Source organism: Rhinoraja longicauda, chromosome 32 (assembly GCF_053455715.1).
Source record: "Rhinoraja longicauda isolate Sanriku21f chromosome 32, sRhiLon1.1, whole genome shotgun sequence".
In the NCBI taxonomy this organism is placed as follows: domain Eukaryota; kingdom Metazoa; phylum Chordata; class Chondrichthyes; order Rajiformes; family Arhynchobatidae; genus Rhinoraja; species Rhinoraja longicauda.
In genome coordinates this window covers 24,750,859-24,769,117 of record NC_135984.1, presented here as the reverse complement: position 1 = coordinate 24,769,117, position 18,259 = coordinate 24,750,859, and the positions used below count along the sequence as shown (strand labels likewise).

General features: G+C 48.1%; 1 protein-coding gene across 1 annotated transcript in view; it reads left to right on the top strand.

Annotated features, from left to right (window-relative positions):
- Positions 1-18,259, top strand: part of ets1 (v-ets avian erythroblastosis virus E26 oncogene homolog 1) — a 125,835-nt gene that overhangs the window by 53,847 nt on the left and 53,729 nt on the right. The window contains exon 4 of the mRNA XM_078426660.1: positions 17,337-17,456. Coding sequence (XP_078282786.1) covers positions 17,337-17,456 — 120 coding nt within the window. The remainder of the gene's footprint in view (positions 1-17,336; positions 17,457-18,259) is intronic.

Sequence of the window (18,259 nt, the reverse complement as noted above, 5' to 3'; positions counted from 1 at the left end):
ACTGTGGTGAAAATAAGTTGTGAACTGACAAAGTGGTCTCAACAGATTAATAGGGGGGTGTTCCTCAAGAGTCGAGACCCAAGACAAGAAACGTGGAAATGGAGCTTTACTTACTATAATTTGCAAAACACAAAGTGTACCGAAGGACCTGTTCTGTGCTGTACTGCTCTGTGTAGAAAGAAGGAATTGCAGATGCTGGTTTACCAAGGAAACCAAGGAAAGTCATAAAGTGGAGGAGTAACTCAGCGGTCTGGCAGCATCCCTGGACAATATGGATAGATCTGAAGAAGGTCGACCCCAAACGTCACCTATTCCTTTTCTCCAGAGATGCTGTCTGACCAGCTGTGCTAATCCAGCTTTTTGATTCTATAGTCATAGAGTGATACAGTGTGGAAACAGGCCCTTCGGCCCTACTTGCTCACACCGGCCAACAATGTCCCAGCTACACTAGTCCCACTTGCCTTTCGCTTGGTCCATATCCCTCCAAACCTGTCCTATCCATGTACCTGTGCAACTGTTTCTTAAACGATGGGATAGTCCCAGCCTCAACTACCTCCTCTGGCAGCTTGTTCCATACACCGACCACCCTTTGTGTGAAAAAGTTACCCCTCGGATTCCTATTAAACCTTTTCCCCTTCACCTTGAACCTATGTCCTCTGGTCCTTGATTTCCCCTACTCTGGGCAAGAGACTTTGTGCATCTACCCGATCTGTTCCTCTCCTGGTTTTGTACACCTCTATAAAATCCCCCCTCATCCTCCTGCGCTCCATGGAATAGAGACCCAGCCTACTCAACCTCTCCCTGTAGCTCACACCCCCTAGACCAATGGATAGGTGTTGTTGAGCTGACCCAACCCGGATTGTCACCTGTACTTGTCCAGTAGATGAAAATCTCCTGATCCAGGTCCAACCTGGCTCGGAATGTTTACATGTGTAGGGAGATGGATAAACAATGGACATTGGAGGACCTCCGTGGGGGAGGGGGGAAGGGGGGGAAGGACAAAGGAGGATCTGGGGTGTGTGTGGGGGGGGGATTTGTAACTTTGTAAGCACACTTTATGGGTGACTATTTGCATAGCTTGAGTACGCAAGCAAAGAATTTCACTGTGACTTTTCACATGTGACAATAAAGTAGTCAATTTAAAGGTAGACATGAAATGCTGGAGTAACTCAGCGGGTCAGGCAGCATAGGAGAGAAGGAATGGGTGACGTTTCGGGTCGAGACCCTTCTTCAGACTGAAGAAGGGTCTCGACCCGAAACGTCTCCCATTCCTTCTCTCCCGAGATGCTGCCTGACCCGCTGAGTTACTCCAGCATTTTGTGTCTACCTTCGATTTAAACCAGCATCTGCAGTATTTTTTTCCTACGTATTCAATTCAATTCAGTTCAATTCAATCAACCAATTCTCCAGGAATGCTGCTGGGCCCGCTGAGTTACTCCTGCACATTGAGACATTCCTGCACAGTCCGATGTTGTATGATGGGCTCTAAGCCAGGTCCACTGTGAGGAAGTAGTAGACTTCTCTGTTTGTCGGCAGGGCCCCACAAGTCCATAGACTCTGTGAGCAAAGCTGATATGTTGCAGCCCCTGATAGTCGCAAAATGCTGGAGTAACTCAGCGGGCGGGACAGGCAGCATCTCTGGAGAGAAGGAATGGGTGACGAAGGGTCTCGACCCAAAACCTCACTCATTCCTTCTCTCCGGAGATGCTGCCTGACCCGCTGAGTTACTCCAGCATTTTGCATCTACCTTCGATTTAAACCAGCGTCGGCAGTTCCTTCCCATACATGCTGCAGCCCCTGGTTTGGTGATAGTTTGTGTTGCCTCTCCCTGCACTAACTGGCCCATGAAAGCTGCCATTCAGAAGCATGGAGCGGCCTGGACGTTGTATTTGCTCTTTGGACTAAGTTCAGGCTCGCCTTATTTATACCCCACAGCAGGAACACAGTGCTTATATAAACCCTGCCCCACCCACCGAAATAAGACCTGTGTTAATGAACTGTCAAACCTGTCAAAGGTACTGTGAACTAATACAAAATAATCAAACTATTAAAAATGGAAAAAAATCATTAAAAAAATAAAATGTAAAGAAACAAAAAGCATTTTAAGGCTCATAAAATATGAACAGCCTAATCCCCCAATATTGATTTCTTCCAATGAAATGAGTGGATGAAAAGTTTCCGATCCAGGTCCAAACCGGCTCAGAATGTATAGATGTGTAGCAAGGAACTGCAGATGCTGGTTTAAACCGAAGACAGACGCTAAAACCTGGAATAACTCAGCGGGTCAGGCAGCATCTCAGGGCAAAAGGAATAGGTGACGTTTCGGGCCAAGGCACTTCTTCAGACAGTTTAGTTTACTTTAGTTTAGTTTAGAAATACATCACAGAAACAGGCCCTTCGAACCACTGTGTCCGCACCGACCAGTGATCCCTGCACACGAACACTATCCTACACACACTGGGAACAATTTTACATTTATACCTCCTGGTGTCAGACTGTGGCAGAGAAATGTAGGGTGCCAACTATAGCACTCCCAAATACGGGACAAGTTGACGTCACCGCCCAGCGCCCCACACGACCTCACCCAGCCAGGGCCACGTGTTCCCGCTCCACCAATGGCGGCCGCCCGGGCCGGGAGGCGGGTTACCACGCAACCTCCGTTAGGCGGCGCCCGGGTCTCCGGGCTGACACTTTTCTGCACCTACACTGTCGGGAAGGTAGGCACAGATTTTAACCAGCATCTGCAGGTTTTTTCCTACTACACTGTCCGGACCTACACTGTCTGGGTCTACAGCGTCCGGGCCTACAGCGCCCCCCTGGGCCTAATACGGGACAAGGGCTGTCCCGTATGGGACAAGCCAATTTAGCCCAATGTATGGGATGTCCTGGCTAATACGGTACAGTTGGCAACCCTAGGGAGACGCCATGCCTGGATATGGTGTTCAGACGTGCTTTATCCATCTGAGGTTCACGGGGGGTCACTCGCTCCACTGCCCAGGGCACTAATGTTCACATTCGGCAAGACTTTGGACTTACAATGCCAGCTGGCATGCTACCATCATCACACCACAGTAGTCCTGGCAATGGGCCACCTTCATTAACTGCCAATGTTAGCGTTTTCCCTTGACGTTCAGTAGCATTACTGGCTGCATATTTCCCCCAACAGTAGCATTCCCTGCTCACCAATACCAGAAATGTAAATGAACTGATCAGTTACTGACTGTAGCCACAGAAGCAAAGCTGTAGGTCGTGATTTATCTTATTGAGAGACTTGACACTTGAAGCTGTTTCAGACTGCAGGAGTACGTGCTGCAGGAGTACGTGCTAAAGTTTGGTGCAGCCAACGCCAAGGCTCTGTGGAGGAGGACCACAGTCCAGGGTCCTTCTGTGGCAGGACAGTTGGGGGTCATGGTGGAGACACCCCACAAACAATGGCAGGGGTATCACCCCGGACCACACAAATGACAAGGATGCTTGGTATAAGAATGGGTTGTGAACACCACCAAAATAACACGAATGAATATATGAACGGCGACAATGTCGGAAGAGTTCATGAGTTCTAGGAGCAAAATTAGGCCATTCGGCCCTTCGAGTCTACTCCGCCATTCAATCATGGCTGATCTATCTTTCCCTCTCAACCCCATTCCCCGTAACCCCTGACACCCGTTCAAATCAAGATCTGCCAATCTCCACCTTAAAAATATCCATTGACTTGGATTCCACAGCTGTCAGTGGCAATGAATTCCACAGATTCACCACCCTCTGACAAAATAAATTCCTCCTCAACACCTTCCTCAAGGTACGTCCTTTTATTCTGAGGCTTCGGCCTCTGGTCCTACACTCTCCCACTAGTGGAAACATCCTCTCCACATTCACTGTATCCAGGCCTTTCACCATTCGGTAAGTTTCAATGAGGTACACATAAAAAATAATCAAACTATTAAAAATTGAAAAAAATCATTTAAAAAATAAAATGTAAAGAACCAAAAAGCATTTTAAGGCTCATAAAATATGAACAGCCTAATCCCCCAATATTGATTTCTTCCAATGAAATGAGTGAATGAAAAGTTTCCGATCCAGGTCCAAACCGGCTCAGAATTTATAAATGTGTAGGAAGCAACTGCAGATACTGGTTTAAACCGAAGACAGACAAAAAAAGCTGGAATAATTCACCCCCCCCCCACTCTTTTTAGCCTCTTTCCAGTTGTGTGTTATTATGTGTGAGGGTTTTATGCAGCTCTCAACGCCGATAGACAAGAAGCTCTTTGATCCCACTTAATGGAGGACCAATGAAGCTACTGACTGTCCAAAGTGGATGAGGAAAACAGAGCCGGCAATGTGGCAGAATGTGACCTGCAACCTGTCGCATGCTCAGTTACAAGGGCCAGGTCACCCTGGGTCAGGCACCACAGGGCCATTGCCCTCAACCATATGGGAGCACACTGAACTCACTGTTCTTTCTGCAGCTTGAGACACAGTGGTAGTTTGGGGATGGAGATTGTCCCTTGGGATCACGGGGATGTACTCTTCCTTCTGAGGCTGTACAATGAGCGTTTAAGTCCGCGACGCCGAAATAGAATTGTGAATAAGGTACATTATTTACAGAAGAAGCGGTTGCAGGGGCCGCAGTTTAGTTCTCTCTTTCGTCCTTGTCATGTGAAATGTTCGCCACGATTGAAAGGACCAGGCCCTTCGGCCCACCAAGTCCTCGCTGCCCATCCATCACCCGTTCGTCATGGCTCTATGCTATTCCAGTTTCTCAGCCACTCCCCATGCACCTGGGGCAATGTACAGAGGGCCAATTAACCTGCAAACCTGCACGTCTTCCGGGATGTGGGAGGAAACCGGAGCACCCGGAGTTAACCCATGGTGGCCCCGGGGAGAACGTGTAAGCTCCACACAGCCAGCCCCCGAGGTCAGGATCGAACTTGGCGCTCTGGTGGTGTGAAGCTGCACCTCTAACAGCTGCGCCACTGTGCCGTCCATCAATTGAATGGGGCAGCAGGCACGAGGGGCCGAATGGCCTGCAACTCCTTCTATACCATGTCCTCACACAGTGCATTTTCCCAACCGCCCTTTTCCTTCTTGGATTCTATCGGCCTCTGCTTTTTGTGTCGGTGGGGAGCTCTGATCGTTTAGTTTAGTTTAGTTTGGAGATACAGTGCGGAAACAGGCCCTTCGGCCCACCGAGTCCACGCCAACCAGCGATCCCCGCACACTAACACTATTCTACACACACTAGGGACAATTTACAATTTTATCAAACCAATTAGTTGACAAACCTGTACGTGTTTGGAGTGTGGGAGGAAACTGGAGATCCTGGAGGTGCTGTGTGGCACTGTGGTGCAGCGGTAGAGTTCGCGGTAGATCTTTTCTCAAAGATCTTCGGTTTCCTCCCACTCTCCATAGGTGTACAGGTACATCGGTAAATTGGCTTGATAAATTAAAAAAAACATTGTCCTTGGTGTGTGTAGGATAGTGTTAATAAGCAGGGATCGCTGGTCGGTGCAGGCCCGGTGGGCCAAAGAGCCTGTTTCCGCCACGTATAAAATTATAAATGGACTGGACAAGCCCATTGCAGGAAAAATGTTCCCAATGTTGGGCGAGTCCAGAACCAGAGGCCACAGTCTTAGAATAAAGGGGAGGCCATTTAAAACTGAGGTGAGAAAAAACGTTTTCACCCAGAGAGTTGAGAATTTGTGGAATTTGTGGAATTCTCTGCCACAGAAGGCAGTGGAGGGCAATTCACTGGATGAATTTAAAAGAGAGTTAGATATAACTAGGGGCTAGCGGAATCAAGGGATATGGGGAGAAGGTAGGCACGGGTTACTGATTGTGGATGATCAGCCATGATCATAATGAATGGCGGTGCTGGCTCGAAGGGCCAAATGGCCTCCTCCTGCACCTATTTTCTATGTTTCTCTAAACTAAACTAAAGTAAAACCCCATGCAGGTCATGGTACCAACTCCATACAATCAGGATCGGTGGTGCTGAAAGGCAGCAACTCTACCGCTGTGCCACCGTGCTGCCCAGAGAATCTGAGAAGAATAAAGATATTGAAGGAATGTGCTTAATAATTATTGAAAAGGGATAACAGTACAGACATTTCTGGTCCTTAATCACTGGGCTGTGAACAGTAGAGCAGAGAATTGGAAGATAGACACAAAAAGCTGGAGTAACTCAGTGAGTCAGGCAGCATCTCTGGAGAAAAGGAATAGGAGACGTTTCAGGTCGGTTTCAAAGCCACCTATTGCTATTCTCCAGAGATGCTGTCTGTCCTGCTGAGTTACACCAGCATTTTGTGTCCCTCTTTGGTTTGAACCAGCACCTGCAGTTCATTCCTACGCAGAGTGTTGCTGGGGCAGGATTGGGCATGGCTGACAACTCCCACCATCATGTTTGGACCGAGTGAACTGGGTCAATGTCCCAGCAGCAGGGGAGGAAACACGTTGTTCCTGTCAGTTGGTACATTTGCCAAACATACTGTGAAGCTGATGAAGTAACTTCCACGTTAGTGAGTCTGCATTTCAAGCACTTTGTTCAGTTCTGGTCACCCAGCTACAGGAAGGGTGTCACTAAGTTGGAAAGGGTGCCGAAAAGATTCACGAGGATGTACAGGGCCCTAGTGAGACCGCACCTGGAGTACTGTGTGCAGTTTTGGTCTCCAAATTTGAGGAAGGATATTCTTGCTATTGAGGGAGTGCAGCGTAGGTTCATTCCCGGAATGGCGGGACTGTCATATGTTGAAAGACTGGAGCGACTAGGCTTGTATACACTAGAATTTAGAAGGATGAGAGGGGATCTTATCAAAACATATAAGACTATTAAGGGATTGGACACGTTAGAGGCAGGAAACATGTTCCCGATGTTGGGGGAGTCCAGAACCAGGGGCCACAGTTTAAGAATAAAGGGTAGGCCATTTAGAACGGACACGAGGAAAAACTTTTTCAGTCAGAGTTGTGAATCTGTGGAATTCTCTGCCTCTGAAGGCAGTGGAGGCCAATTCTCTGAATGCATTCAAGAGAGAGCTAGATAGAGCTCTTAAGGATAGCGGAGTCAGGGGGTATGAGGAGAAGGTAGGAACGGGGTACTGATTGAGAATGATCAGCCATGATCACATTTAATGGTGGAGCTGGCTCGAAGGGCTGAATACTCCTGCACCTATTGTCTATTGATGTTTCCGACTCTGGAGAGCTTGAATTATAAAGAGTGGTTCTTGTGGTGCAACGGTAGAGTTGCTGCTTTCAAGCACCAGAAACCCGGGTTGGATCCAGATTACGGGCACTGTCATTTGGAGTTTGTACCTTCTCCCTGTACCTTCCCCATGGGTCTTCTCTGGGTGTTGCAGTTTCCTTCCACATTCCAAAGAAGTACAGGTTTGTTGGTTAATTAGCTTCAGTAAAAAAAAGTGAATTGTCCCAAGTTTGTGGGACAGTGCGAGTGTGTGGGGGATCGCTGGTCGGCGCAGACTCGGTAGGCCTGAAGGGCCCGTTTCCGCGCTGTATCTCTAAAGTCTAAAGAGTGGCTGGGGTAGGCTGGGGCCTTTATTCCCTGGGAGCTGAAGGGCGATTTATAGAGGTACGTTGTTCAAGATGTGGACTCTTATAATAATAATAATAATAATAATACATTTTATTTATATAGCGCTTTTCATATACTCAAAGACGCTTTACAGAGATTTTGAGAACATAGGGGAAATGAATAAATAGATAAATAAGTAAATAAATAAATGAACAGAGAAAGGAGACAGAAGGTGAGGTGATTTTCAGTGGTTGAAGGCAGTACTGAACAGGTGAGACTTCAGCGATGTTTTGAATGTGGTGAGTGTGGGGGAGTCTCTAACGGTTTGGGGTAGTGAGTTCCATAGGGTGGGAGCAGCGATGGAGAAAGCCCTGTCCCCCCAGGATCTGAGTTTAGTCCGGATGTGGGGGGATAGGAGATTGGCAGCGGCAGAGCGGAGGGTGCAGGTGGGAGTGTGCCTGTGGAGGAGGTCGGTCAGGTAGGATGGGGCCAGGTTATGGAGGGCTTTGTAGGTTATGAGGAGGATTTTGTACTGGATTCTCTGGGGGATGGGGAGCCAGTGGAGTTTATAAAGGACGGGGGTGATATGGTCACGGATCGAGGTGTGTGTGAGTAGACGGGCAGCGGAGTTTTGAATGTATTGAAGTTTATTGATGATTTTTGAGGGTGCGCCATACATCTGCGAGACCAAAAGCAGACTGGGCGATCATCGCGTGGAACACCTTCACTCAGCCTGCCTGAACCTACCTGATCTCCCGGTTGCTGGACACTTTAATTCTCCTTCCCATTCCCACACAGACCTTTCTGTCCTCGGTCTCTTCCATATTTCGCTTGGGCAGCTTACAGCCCAGTGGTATGAATATTGATTTCTCTCACTTCAGGTATCCCCAGCATTCCCTCTCTCTCTATCCCTCCCCCACCCAAGTCGCACCAGCTTCTCGTTTTCACCCTACAAGCAGCTTACAATGGCCAATTTCCTTTATCATCATTACTTTTTTGCATATCTTTAATTCATTGTTCTTTATCTCTCTACATCATCGCCTATATCTTTTGTTTCCCTTATTCCTAACCAGTCTGAAGAAGGGTCTCGACCCGAAACATCACCCATTCCTTCTCTCCAGAGATGCTGCCTGTCCCGCTGAGTTACTCCAGCTTTTTGTGTCTTTCTTCATTCTAAACAAAAGTAATAACTGCAGAAACGAGGAACTGCAGATGGTGGTTTACCAAAAAAGACACAACGTGCTGGAGTAACTCAGTGGGTCATGCAGCATCTTCGGAGAACATGGATAGGGGGGCTATAGTCTGAGGTCTGTAATCTGTAAACCTGAATAAGGGTCCTGACCCGAAACACCACCTATCCATGTCCTCCATAGATGCTGCCTGACCCGCTGAGTTGCTCCAGTACATTGTGTCTTTGTTGATATCCGTAAACCTCTCCCTTCCACACCTTTTTTTAGTTTAGTTTAGTTTAGTTTAGAGAAACAGCGTGGAAACAGATCCTTCGGCCCACCGAGTCCGCACCGACCAGCGATCCCTGCACTCTAACACTATCTGACACACATAAGGGACAATTTTACATTTTATTCCAAGCCAAATAACCTACAAACCTGTATGTCTTTGGAGTGTGGGGGGGGAACCGAAGAGCTCGGCAAAAACCTACATAGGTCACGGGGAGAACGTCCAAACTCCGTACAGACAGCACCCGTAGTCAGGATCGAACCCGGGTCTCTCGCGCTGTAGGGCAGTAGGTCTACCCCTGTACCACCGTGCCTTTTATTGTCTAGATCACTGGCTCTGCCCCTCCCACAAACTTCTTGCTGTCCCTGCTCTGTCCACTTATTAACACTAGACCCATCTACTGCTCACATCAGGAGCAACATCTGGAACCTGCCACAGCAGGAGGTCTGGCCCCATCTAATCCGGTTAACATCTGTCCACTCCTGTTAGTGTCGAGCCTCTGTAGTTTTGTTCGATTCTTTGACCAGCCTTGCTCCTGTTAGACCTTGGGCCCTATTCCCTGTCCATTGATGTTAGTACTGAAAATATGGAGAAATAATTAAATACCATCAATAGAAAGTCAGTAAGCAAACTAATGGGTATAAAAGAGGCATAGATAGGGTAGACAGTCAGAACCTTTTCCCTCGGGTGAAAATGTCAAAGATTAGAGGGTGAGCTTTAAAGTGAGAGAGGCAAAATTTAGTTCTAGCTAATACGACTGGACAGTTGTTAATGGAGAAGATTTCACTTCATGATGTAACAACTGATATGTAATGCAGTTAGATGGCATGGATATCACCTGCAGTTATCTTGTATCCCAAATTGCTCCGATATAAGGAGACCGTTAATGATGAACCGTTATGATGGGCCGAGAGTCATCTAACACACCAGCTTTATTTAATTAGGCCAACACAGTGGCACAGCGGTAGAGTTGCTGCCTCACAGCACTTCCAGCGACAGAGACCTGGGTTCGAACCCAACTACAGGTGGTGTCTGTATGGAGTTTGTACGTTCTCCCCGTGACCGCGCGGATCTTCCCCGAGATCTTCGGTTTCCTCCTACACTCCAAAGACGTATGCCTGTAGCCTAATTGGCTTGGTATAAATATAAAAAATTGCCCCAATGTGTGGAGGATAGTGTTAATGTGCAGGGATCGCTGGTCGCTGTGGACTCGGTGGGCCAAGGGGCCTGTTACCTTAAAACAAGTTGCTGTATCTCTAAACTAAACTAAACTGAACTAACCTTGAATTTCCATTCTCCAACTGCGCTAGGAGGTTTGAACTCACTTCTCTGGATCAATGAGCCTGATCTCTGGCTACCCATCAACAAACAGCCACAATGCTTCAACCATGTGGGGCGGCATGTTTGGTGTTGTTGTCAGGGTCAGAACGTCAGTGTTTACAAGGGTGGAGTGAGTGAATGTGCCCGTGCATGCAATCTAATCACAGGCTAGCTTCCGAAGATGGACACAAAAAGCTGGAGTAACTCAGTGGGGCAGGCAGCATCTCTGGAAAGAAGGAATGGGTGACATTTCGGGTTGAGACCCTTCTTCCTACACAGTCTAATTTCCTATCTCTTGTGATTTTCTGATGAGCCAGTCAGTAGTGTGACGGGCTTTAAAATCAACAAAGTCGTGTAGCTTTAGTTAAGGCTTTCTGAAATGATTGCCGCAGTTGTCCTGGTTTTGACATGTTGGAAAAGGGTACAGCCAAGATTTACGAGGATGTTGCCTTTACCCGCTGGTCTGGGCCATAGGGAGAGGCTGAGCAGGCTGGGACTCTATTCCTTGGAGCCCAGGAGGATGAGGGGTGATTTTATAGAGGTGTACAAAATCATGAGAAGAATAGACACAAAAACCTGGAGTAACTCAGTCTGAAGAAGAGTCTTGACCCGAAACATCACCCATTCCCTCTATTGTAAATTGTCCCTGGTGTGTAGGACACTGCTAGTGGACAGGATGATCACTGGTCGGCATGGACTCGGTGGGACGAAGGGCCTGTTCCTGTGCTGTGCCTCTAAAGTCTAAACTCTGAAATATGTTCCCATCCCGACACGTCGCCTGTCTATGTTCTCCACAGATGCTGCCTGTCCTGCTGATTTAATCCAGATTTAATCCCGTGCTCAGTGATTTTGTCCATGTTTGGGATTTATCTTGGGTTCGTGGTGAATGACCATCAGTTCAACGTCCTGGAGTGGTTTGACCCCTGAGTCACATCAGCCCGTGGTATTTGTGAGTTGCCAGATGGATTGCTGTGGGTTCAGTTCCAGTTTAAATTCCATTTGGAATATTTTGGAGGACCAAGAACCAAGAACCAAGCTCATGTTTGTACAAACCCAAACTCTGCAGCACTGCTGGTGTTTGTGATGGTGATGGCTTGGGTTGTGTCAGGGGAACTGCTGGTTAAGGTTGCCAACTTCCTCGCTCCCAAATAAGGGACAAAGGGTGACGTCACCGCCCTGCGGCCGCCATTGGTGGAGCGGGAGCACGTGGCCGCTGACTTGATGAGGTCACGTGGGGGGGCGCGGGGCAGTGACGTCACCCTTTGTCCCTTATATGGGAGTGAGGAAGTTGGCAACCCTACTAATACGGGACAAGGGTGATCCCGTGCGGGACAAACTAATTCAGCCCAAACTGCGGGATGTCCCGGCTAATACGGGACAGTTGGTGACCCTACTGCTGGTCCAGCAGCAATGGGATAGAGATTCTCTGAGAACAGACAACGTCCCTTTTCATTGAAGAACCTGTGCAAATATTGGCTGGTCTGGTTGTGTCCCTTTCATTTTCTTACAATTATATTACTCTCTCTTTCTCTTTTGCGCTCTCTCTCCCTGTCCTCTCTCTCTTTCCTCTCTCTCTGTCCTTCCTCTATCTCCATCCCTTTCTCTCTAAGCCCTCTCCGTGACCTCTCTCCGCTCTCCACCCATTTCTTGCCCCTTCCACCATTTGATATCTCATCCACTGTGGCGCAGCGGTAGAGCCAATGCCTTGCAGCGCCAGTGGCTCGGGTTCAATCCGGACAACGGGTGCTGTCTGTACAGAGTTTGTACGTTCTCACCGTGACCTGCGTGGGTTTTCCCCGAGATCTTCGGCTTCCTCCCAAACTCTGAAGACATACAGGTTTGTAGGCTAATTGGCTTGGTATAAATGTAAATTGTTCCTCGTGTGTGTCCGATAGTGTTAGTGCGTGGGGATACTGTGCCAACCAGATGACCATCTTGTTGATAGCGATTCCCAGACGGGATGTAAATAGAGTGTTGGAAACATGTCCTTCTGACTTACTAACCTTTGAGTATCTTGTAAGTGGCCGCAAAGCACGTATTGTGTATCAGGCCCATTCATGTGAGAGTGTGCAAACTGCACGTGTAAAATTCTTGAGGAATTTATTGGACAGGCGAGATGCAGGAAAAATGTTCCCCGTGTTGGGGGAGTCCAGAACCAGGGGTCACAGTTTAAGAATAAGGGATAGGCCATTTAGGGCTGCGATGAGGAAAAACCTCTTCACCCAGAGAGTTGTGAATCTGTGGAATTCTCTGCCACAAAAGGCAGCGGAGGCCAATTCACTGGATGTTTTCAAGAGAGAGTTAGATATAGCTCTTCGTGCTAACGGAATCAAGGGATTATGGGGAAAAAATCAACAGGGTACTGATTCTGGATGATCAGCCGTGATCATATTGAATGGCGGTGCTGGCTCGAAGGGCCAGATGACTTATTCCTGAACCTATTTTCCATGTTCTAATATATTATGAAACTGAGGAGAAATGGAATGAAAACTATCTCTACTGTTTGCAGCAGAGCATTATTCAATTCCATTCATCTTGCAATATCTTTTCAGGGCTAGGCACTACAATCACATAAATAACTCCAATTGATTCAGCTTCATGAGATACATCAGAAAGAATTTGGGGGAGTCCAGAACCAGTGGCCACAGTTTAAGAATAAGGGGTAGGCCATTTCGAATGTAGATGAGGAAAAACCTTTTCACTCGAGAGAGTTGTAAATCTGTGGAACTCTCTGCCTCAGAAGGCAGTGGAGGCCAATTCTCTGGATGCTTTCAAGAGAGAGTTAGATAGAGCTCTTAATGATAGCAGAGTCAAGGGGTATGGGGAGAAGGCAGGAACGGGGTACTGATTATGGATGATCAGCCATGATCACAGTGAATGGCAGTGCTGGCTCGAAGGGCCGAATGGCCTCCTCCTGCACCTATTGCCTATTGTCTATTGTCTATTGTTTTACTAACTTTTTACTTCATTGCCGTTGAATGAAAACACTCCCTCCTGTTTTCAAAACACTGCTGCAAGCAACATTTAATTTAAATCATCTTCCAATAACCTTTCAGGGCAAACTGTTACAATCAAATAAATGACTCCAGTGGATTCAGTTTCATGAGATGCATCAGAAAAGTTTGTTCACAACACATTTTTACCAACTACTTTCTAACCTTTGAGTATTTTGTGACAGACCACATGGCACGTATTGTGTATCAGGCCAATTCTTGTGAGAGTGTGTAAACTACACATTCAAAATAATATATTGTAAAACTGAGGGGCCTGAGGAAGTGTCTTGACCAAATGGTCACTATCCATTTATTCCACAGAGACTGCCTGACCCGCTGAGTTACTCCAGCTCATTGCGTTTTGCTCATGATATCCGGCATCTGCATTTCCTTGTGTCTCTATTTTAAAACTCAATTGCATCTGGGATGACAAATTCATCCCTGTCCTTCAGATGAAACAACTCTGCCCTTCCTCACCGCCCAGCTTTCAGTCTAGAGATGGACGCAGTAAGCTGGAGTATCGCAGGCTGGAGGAGGGTGGTGATTCAATACGTTGCTGTAACCAAGGATCTGTTAACTCCCTCCAGCTTTAGTTTAGTTTAGTTTAGTTTAGTTTAGTTTAGTATAGACAATAGACAATAGACAATAGACAATAGACAATAGACAATAGGTGCAGGAGGAGGCCATTCGGCCCTTCGAGCCAGCACCGCCATTCAATGTGATCATGGCTGATCATTCTCAATCAGTACCCCGTTCCTGCCTTCTCCCCATACCCTCTGACTCTGCTATCCTTAAGAGCTCTATCCAGCTCTCTTGAATGCATTCAGAGAATTGGCCTCCACTGCCTTCTGAGGCAGAGAATTCCACAGATTCACAACTCTCTGACTGAGGGGAAGCAGGCCCTTCGGCCCACCGAGTCCGCCTGGACTGGCGATCTCCGCACATTAACACTATCCTACACACACGAGGGGCAATTTTACATTTACACCAAGCCAATTAACCTACAAACTTGTACGTTTTTGGAGTGTGGGAGGAAACCAAAGATCTTAAAGAAAACCCATGCAGGTGACGGGGAGAACGTACAAGCTCCATACAGACAGCACCTGTAGTTGGGATCGAACGAGGGTCTCTGGCGCTGTAAGGCGGCAATTCTACCGCAGCTCTACTGTGCCGCCCTTTCTTTCTCAGTCCTTTCCTTCGCTGCCTTGTGACGCACTGCTCATTCATCATTCTGCTCCTAATTGACTTTATTCACCCATGATGGAGCGGATCAGTGCGATCAATATGGGCTTTGTTAATTGAGAAGCATCTGGATTCACTGATGAATGACTTGCACTGATTCCCTCCGCCAGGGATATCCATCATGTCATCATTACCAGTGTCCTGCATGGCCTGCATGATCTAGCCCCCAACTGTGATTTTACTGGTAGAATTGCCGGTTGAATTAGGGAAGGGAAGGCAGTGGATAGATAGAAACTTGTAGCCCTGGCTCCAAACGCTAGTCCTGCTCACACCATGGACAATTTGAGATTGATACCAAACAAACACTGAGTGCCTTTGGAGTGTCGGAAGAAACCGGAGCACCCGGGAAAAATCCAAGCAGGTCACGGGGAGAACGTACAAACTCTGTACAGACAGCACCCGTGGCCAGGATTGAACCGGGGCCTCTGGCGCTGCAGGGCAGTAACTCTACCGCTGAGCTGGAGCTGGAGCTGGAGCATGGGATTGGAAATCTTAAGGTCATTTATTTGGGGCACTTAGAAGCCCTGTGTGAGCGGCGGATGCAGTGAGACGCCACTGCTTGCCAACTCAGCCATCTCGCCCCATCTTTGGAAGAGTCCCACGTTAACCTCAAACCCCACCGAATTGCAATGGAAGCAACTCCCCCTGGTCCCATTGGACTGCCCAAGACCGGATTTGTAGATGGATTGAAGTTGATGCTTCGGCTCTACAATCCTTACAGCACCAGAGACCGGGCTCGATCCTGCCACAGGTGCTGTCCGTACGGAATTTGTACGTTCTCCCCATGGCCACGTGGGTTTTCCCTGGGTGCTCAGGTTTCTTCTCACTCCAAGGTTAATTGGCGTGGTAAAATTGTACATTGCCCCTTGTGTGTGTAGGGTAGCGTCAGTGTGCGGGGATCGCTGGTCGGCGCTGATTTGATGGGCCGAAAGGCCTGTTTCCGTGCTGTATCTCTAAACTAAACTAAAGAGATACTGCGCGAAAACAGGCCCTTCGGCCCCCTGCGTTCGCGCTGACCAGCGATTCCCATATACTAGCACTATCCTACACACTAAGGACAATTTACAATCTAAACCTAAACTGATCTGGTAAATTGAGGAGCTAAAAGGAAAGCAAACTGTCTTTCCCTCCGCAGATGCTGCCTGAACTGCCCACTATTTCTAGTGCTCTTTGCTTCTATTTTATATGTTCAGCGTAGGGATGCCAACTATCTCACTCCCAAATACGGGACAAGGTGACGTCAACGCCCCACGTGACCTCACCCAGCCAGCAGCCACGTGCTCCTGCTCCACCAATGGCAGCCGCCCGGGCCGGGAGGCGGGTTGCTATGCAACCTCCGTTAGGCGACGCTTGGGCCTCCGGGCCTACAGTGTCCGGACTTACACTGTCAGCACCTACACTGTCCGCACCTACACTGTCCATGCCTACAGCATCCGGGCCTACAGCGTCCGGGCCTAATACGGGACAAGGGCGGTCCCATAAGGGACAAACCAATTTAGCCCAAAATACCGGATGTCCCAGCTAATACGGGACAGTTGGCAACCCTAGTTCAGCATCCAGTGTGCCTCACCTACACTTCGTTGCAGAGTGAGGGAGACCTATTTCACCTTCAACCTGAAGTTCAAGCTAACGAATGATTCCAATACAATCATTTCTGTGTGAGTGAGCCTTGCGTATGAACTGGTTAGTTTGGTTTAAAGATACAACATGGAAACAGGCCCTTCGGCCCATCGAGTCCGCGCCGAGTGTTGATCACCAGCTCACACTAGCTCTATGTTACCCCACTTCCTCGTCCACTCCCGACACACAAAGGGCAATATACAGAGGATAATTAACATGCCTATGGGATGTGGGAGGAAACCGGAGCGCCTGGAGGAAACCCACGCGGTCACAGGGAAAACCTGCAAGCTCCACACAGACAGTATTCGGGGTCAGGATCAAACCTAGGTCTCTGGTGCTGTGAGGCTGCAGCTCCACCAGCTGCACCACTGTGCAGGCATCGGTTAAAGGTTAACTGAGTACTGTTAACTGGTTAAAGAAAGGTGTGTGAACCAGTTACAATCTCCAGGCCTTTTGTTTCTGTCACATTCCCACTGTGGAAACTTCATTCCCAAGTAGTTATCTTGACAACGGATCATCACGGACCTACATGTTTTCTCATTGTTCCTTTTTGTTCTAATGTCTTTTTCTTTCACTGTCTTGAATAATTTATATATGATTTATATTTCTGTGTGTTGTCTGAGCCTATGTGCCTGTGGTGCTGCGAGCACGGTTTTTATTGAGGCTATACCTCACTGTATTTGTGCGTAAGGCAATAAACTCAAGTGGACTTGACCTAGCTGGTACACACAAAATGCTGCAGTAACTCAGAAGACCAGGCAGCATCTCTGGAGAAAAGGGCATAGGTGACGTTTCAGGTTCTCGGACTCTCTCTTGGTTTTGGATGCTCTGCTTATATCATGCACACTAGTTGACAAGCGCCCCAGAAAATGTACACAAAATGCTGGGGTAACTCAGCGGGGCAGGCAGCATCTCTGGATAGAAGGAATGGTTGACGTTTTGGGTCGAGACTCTTCTTCAGACCCGAAACGTCACCCATTCCCTCTATCCAGAGATGCTGCCTGCCCCGCTGAGTTACCCCAGCATATAGTGTCTACCTTCCGTGTAAACCAGCATCTGCAGTCCCTTCCTGCACACCCCAGAAAATGTCCTTTGCCTTTTTGCAGATCCAAAGCGATGCGTTCTGAATCTAGGATGCTTCGTGACGTTTGAGGTAAAAGATGCATTTCTTTTTCTTTCAGATCTGGAATGTGAGGATATACCATTACTGACCCCCAGCAGCAACAAGATGATGTCCCAAGCCCTGCAGGCCACGTTTAGTGAATTCACCAGAGAGCAACAGAGACTGGGAATACCAAAAGGTAAATGGTCCTACTCACTGCAACGGAGATTTTCTGGTATAGATAGGTCGCCTTGGGTTTCCTCTGGTCAGATGTTAGACTTTCTTTGCTCTTTAGAAGGAGGGCAGGGAATTTCTCACGTTGCTAACATCATTATATAATGTACTAGACCAAGTGGACCCATTGGGCCCAAACCTCTCCTGTATTGGTGCAGCCACCCTCTCCTCCTTTTTTGCTTGGCTTCAATTTTGAGTGACTCTCTGCTTGGTCTCATCCAAACTGTGAGTTCAGTCTCATTCATTTATCTCTGTGGCATCGTTAGTCAGCTCCATGTGCCTCACTCCTTAACATAGAGAACAGAAGAGCACAGCACAGGAACAGGCCATTCAGCCCACTATGTTTGTGCCGAACATGGTGTCATGTTAAACTAATCTCCCCTTCCTGCACCTGATCCATATCTAGGGTTGCCAACTATCCCGTATTAGCTGGGACATCCCGCATATATTGGGCTCAATTGGTTTGTCCTGTACGGGACCGCCCTTGTCTCGTATTAGGCCCGGGAGCTGGTGTAGGTCCAGAAACTGTAGGGCCTGGAGACTGTAGGCCCAGACACTGTAGGCCCGGCGGACACTGTAGGTTCGGACAGTGTAGGCTCGGGCAATGTAGGCCCGGACACTGTAAGTCCGGACAGTGTAGGCCCAGAGGCCCGGGCGTTGCCTAATGGAAGTTACGTAACAACCCGCCTCCTGGCCCGGGAGGCCGCCATTGGTGGAGTTGGAGCAACCGCTGGCTGGGTGAGGTCACCTTTTGTCCCTTATTTGGGA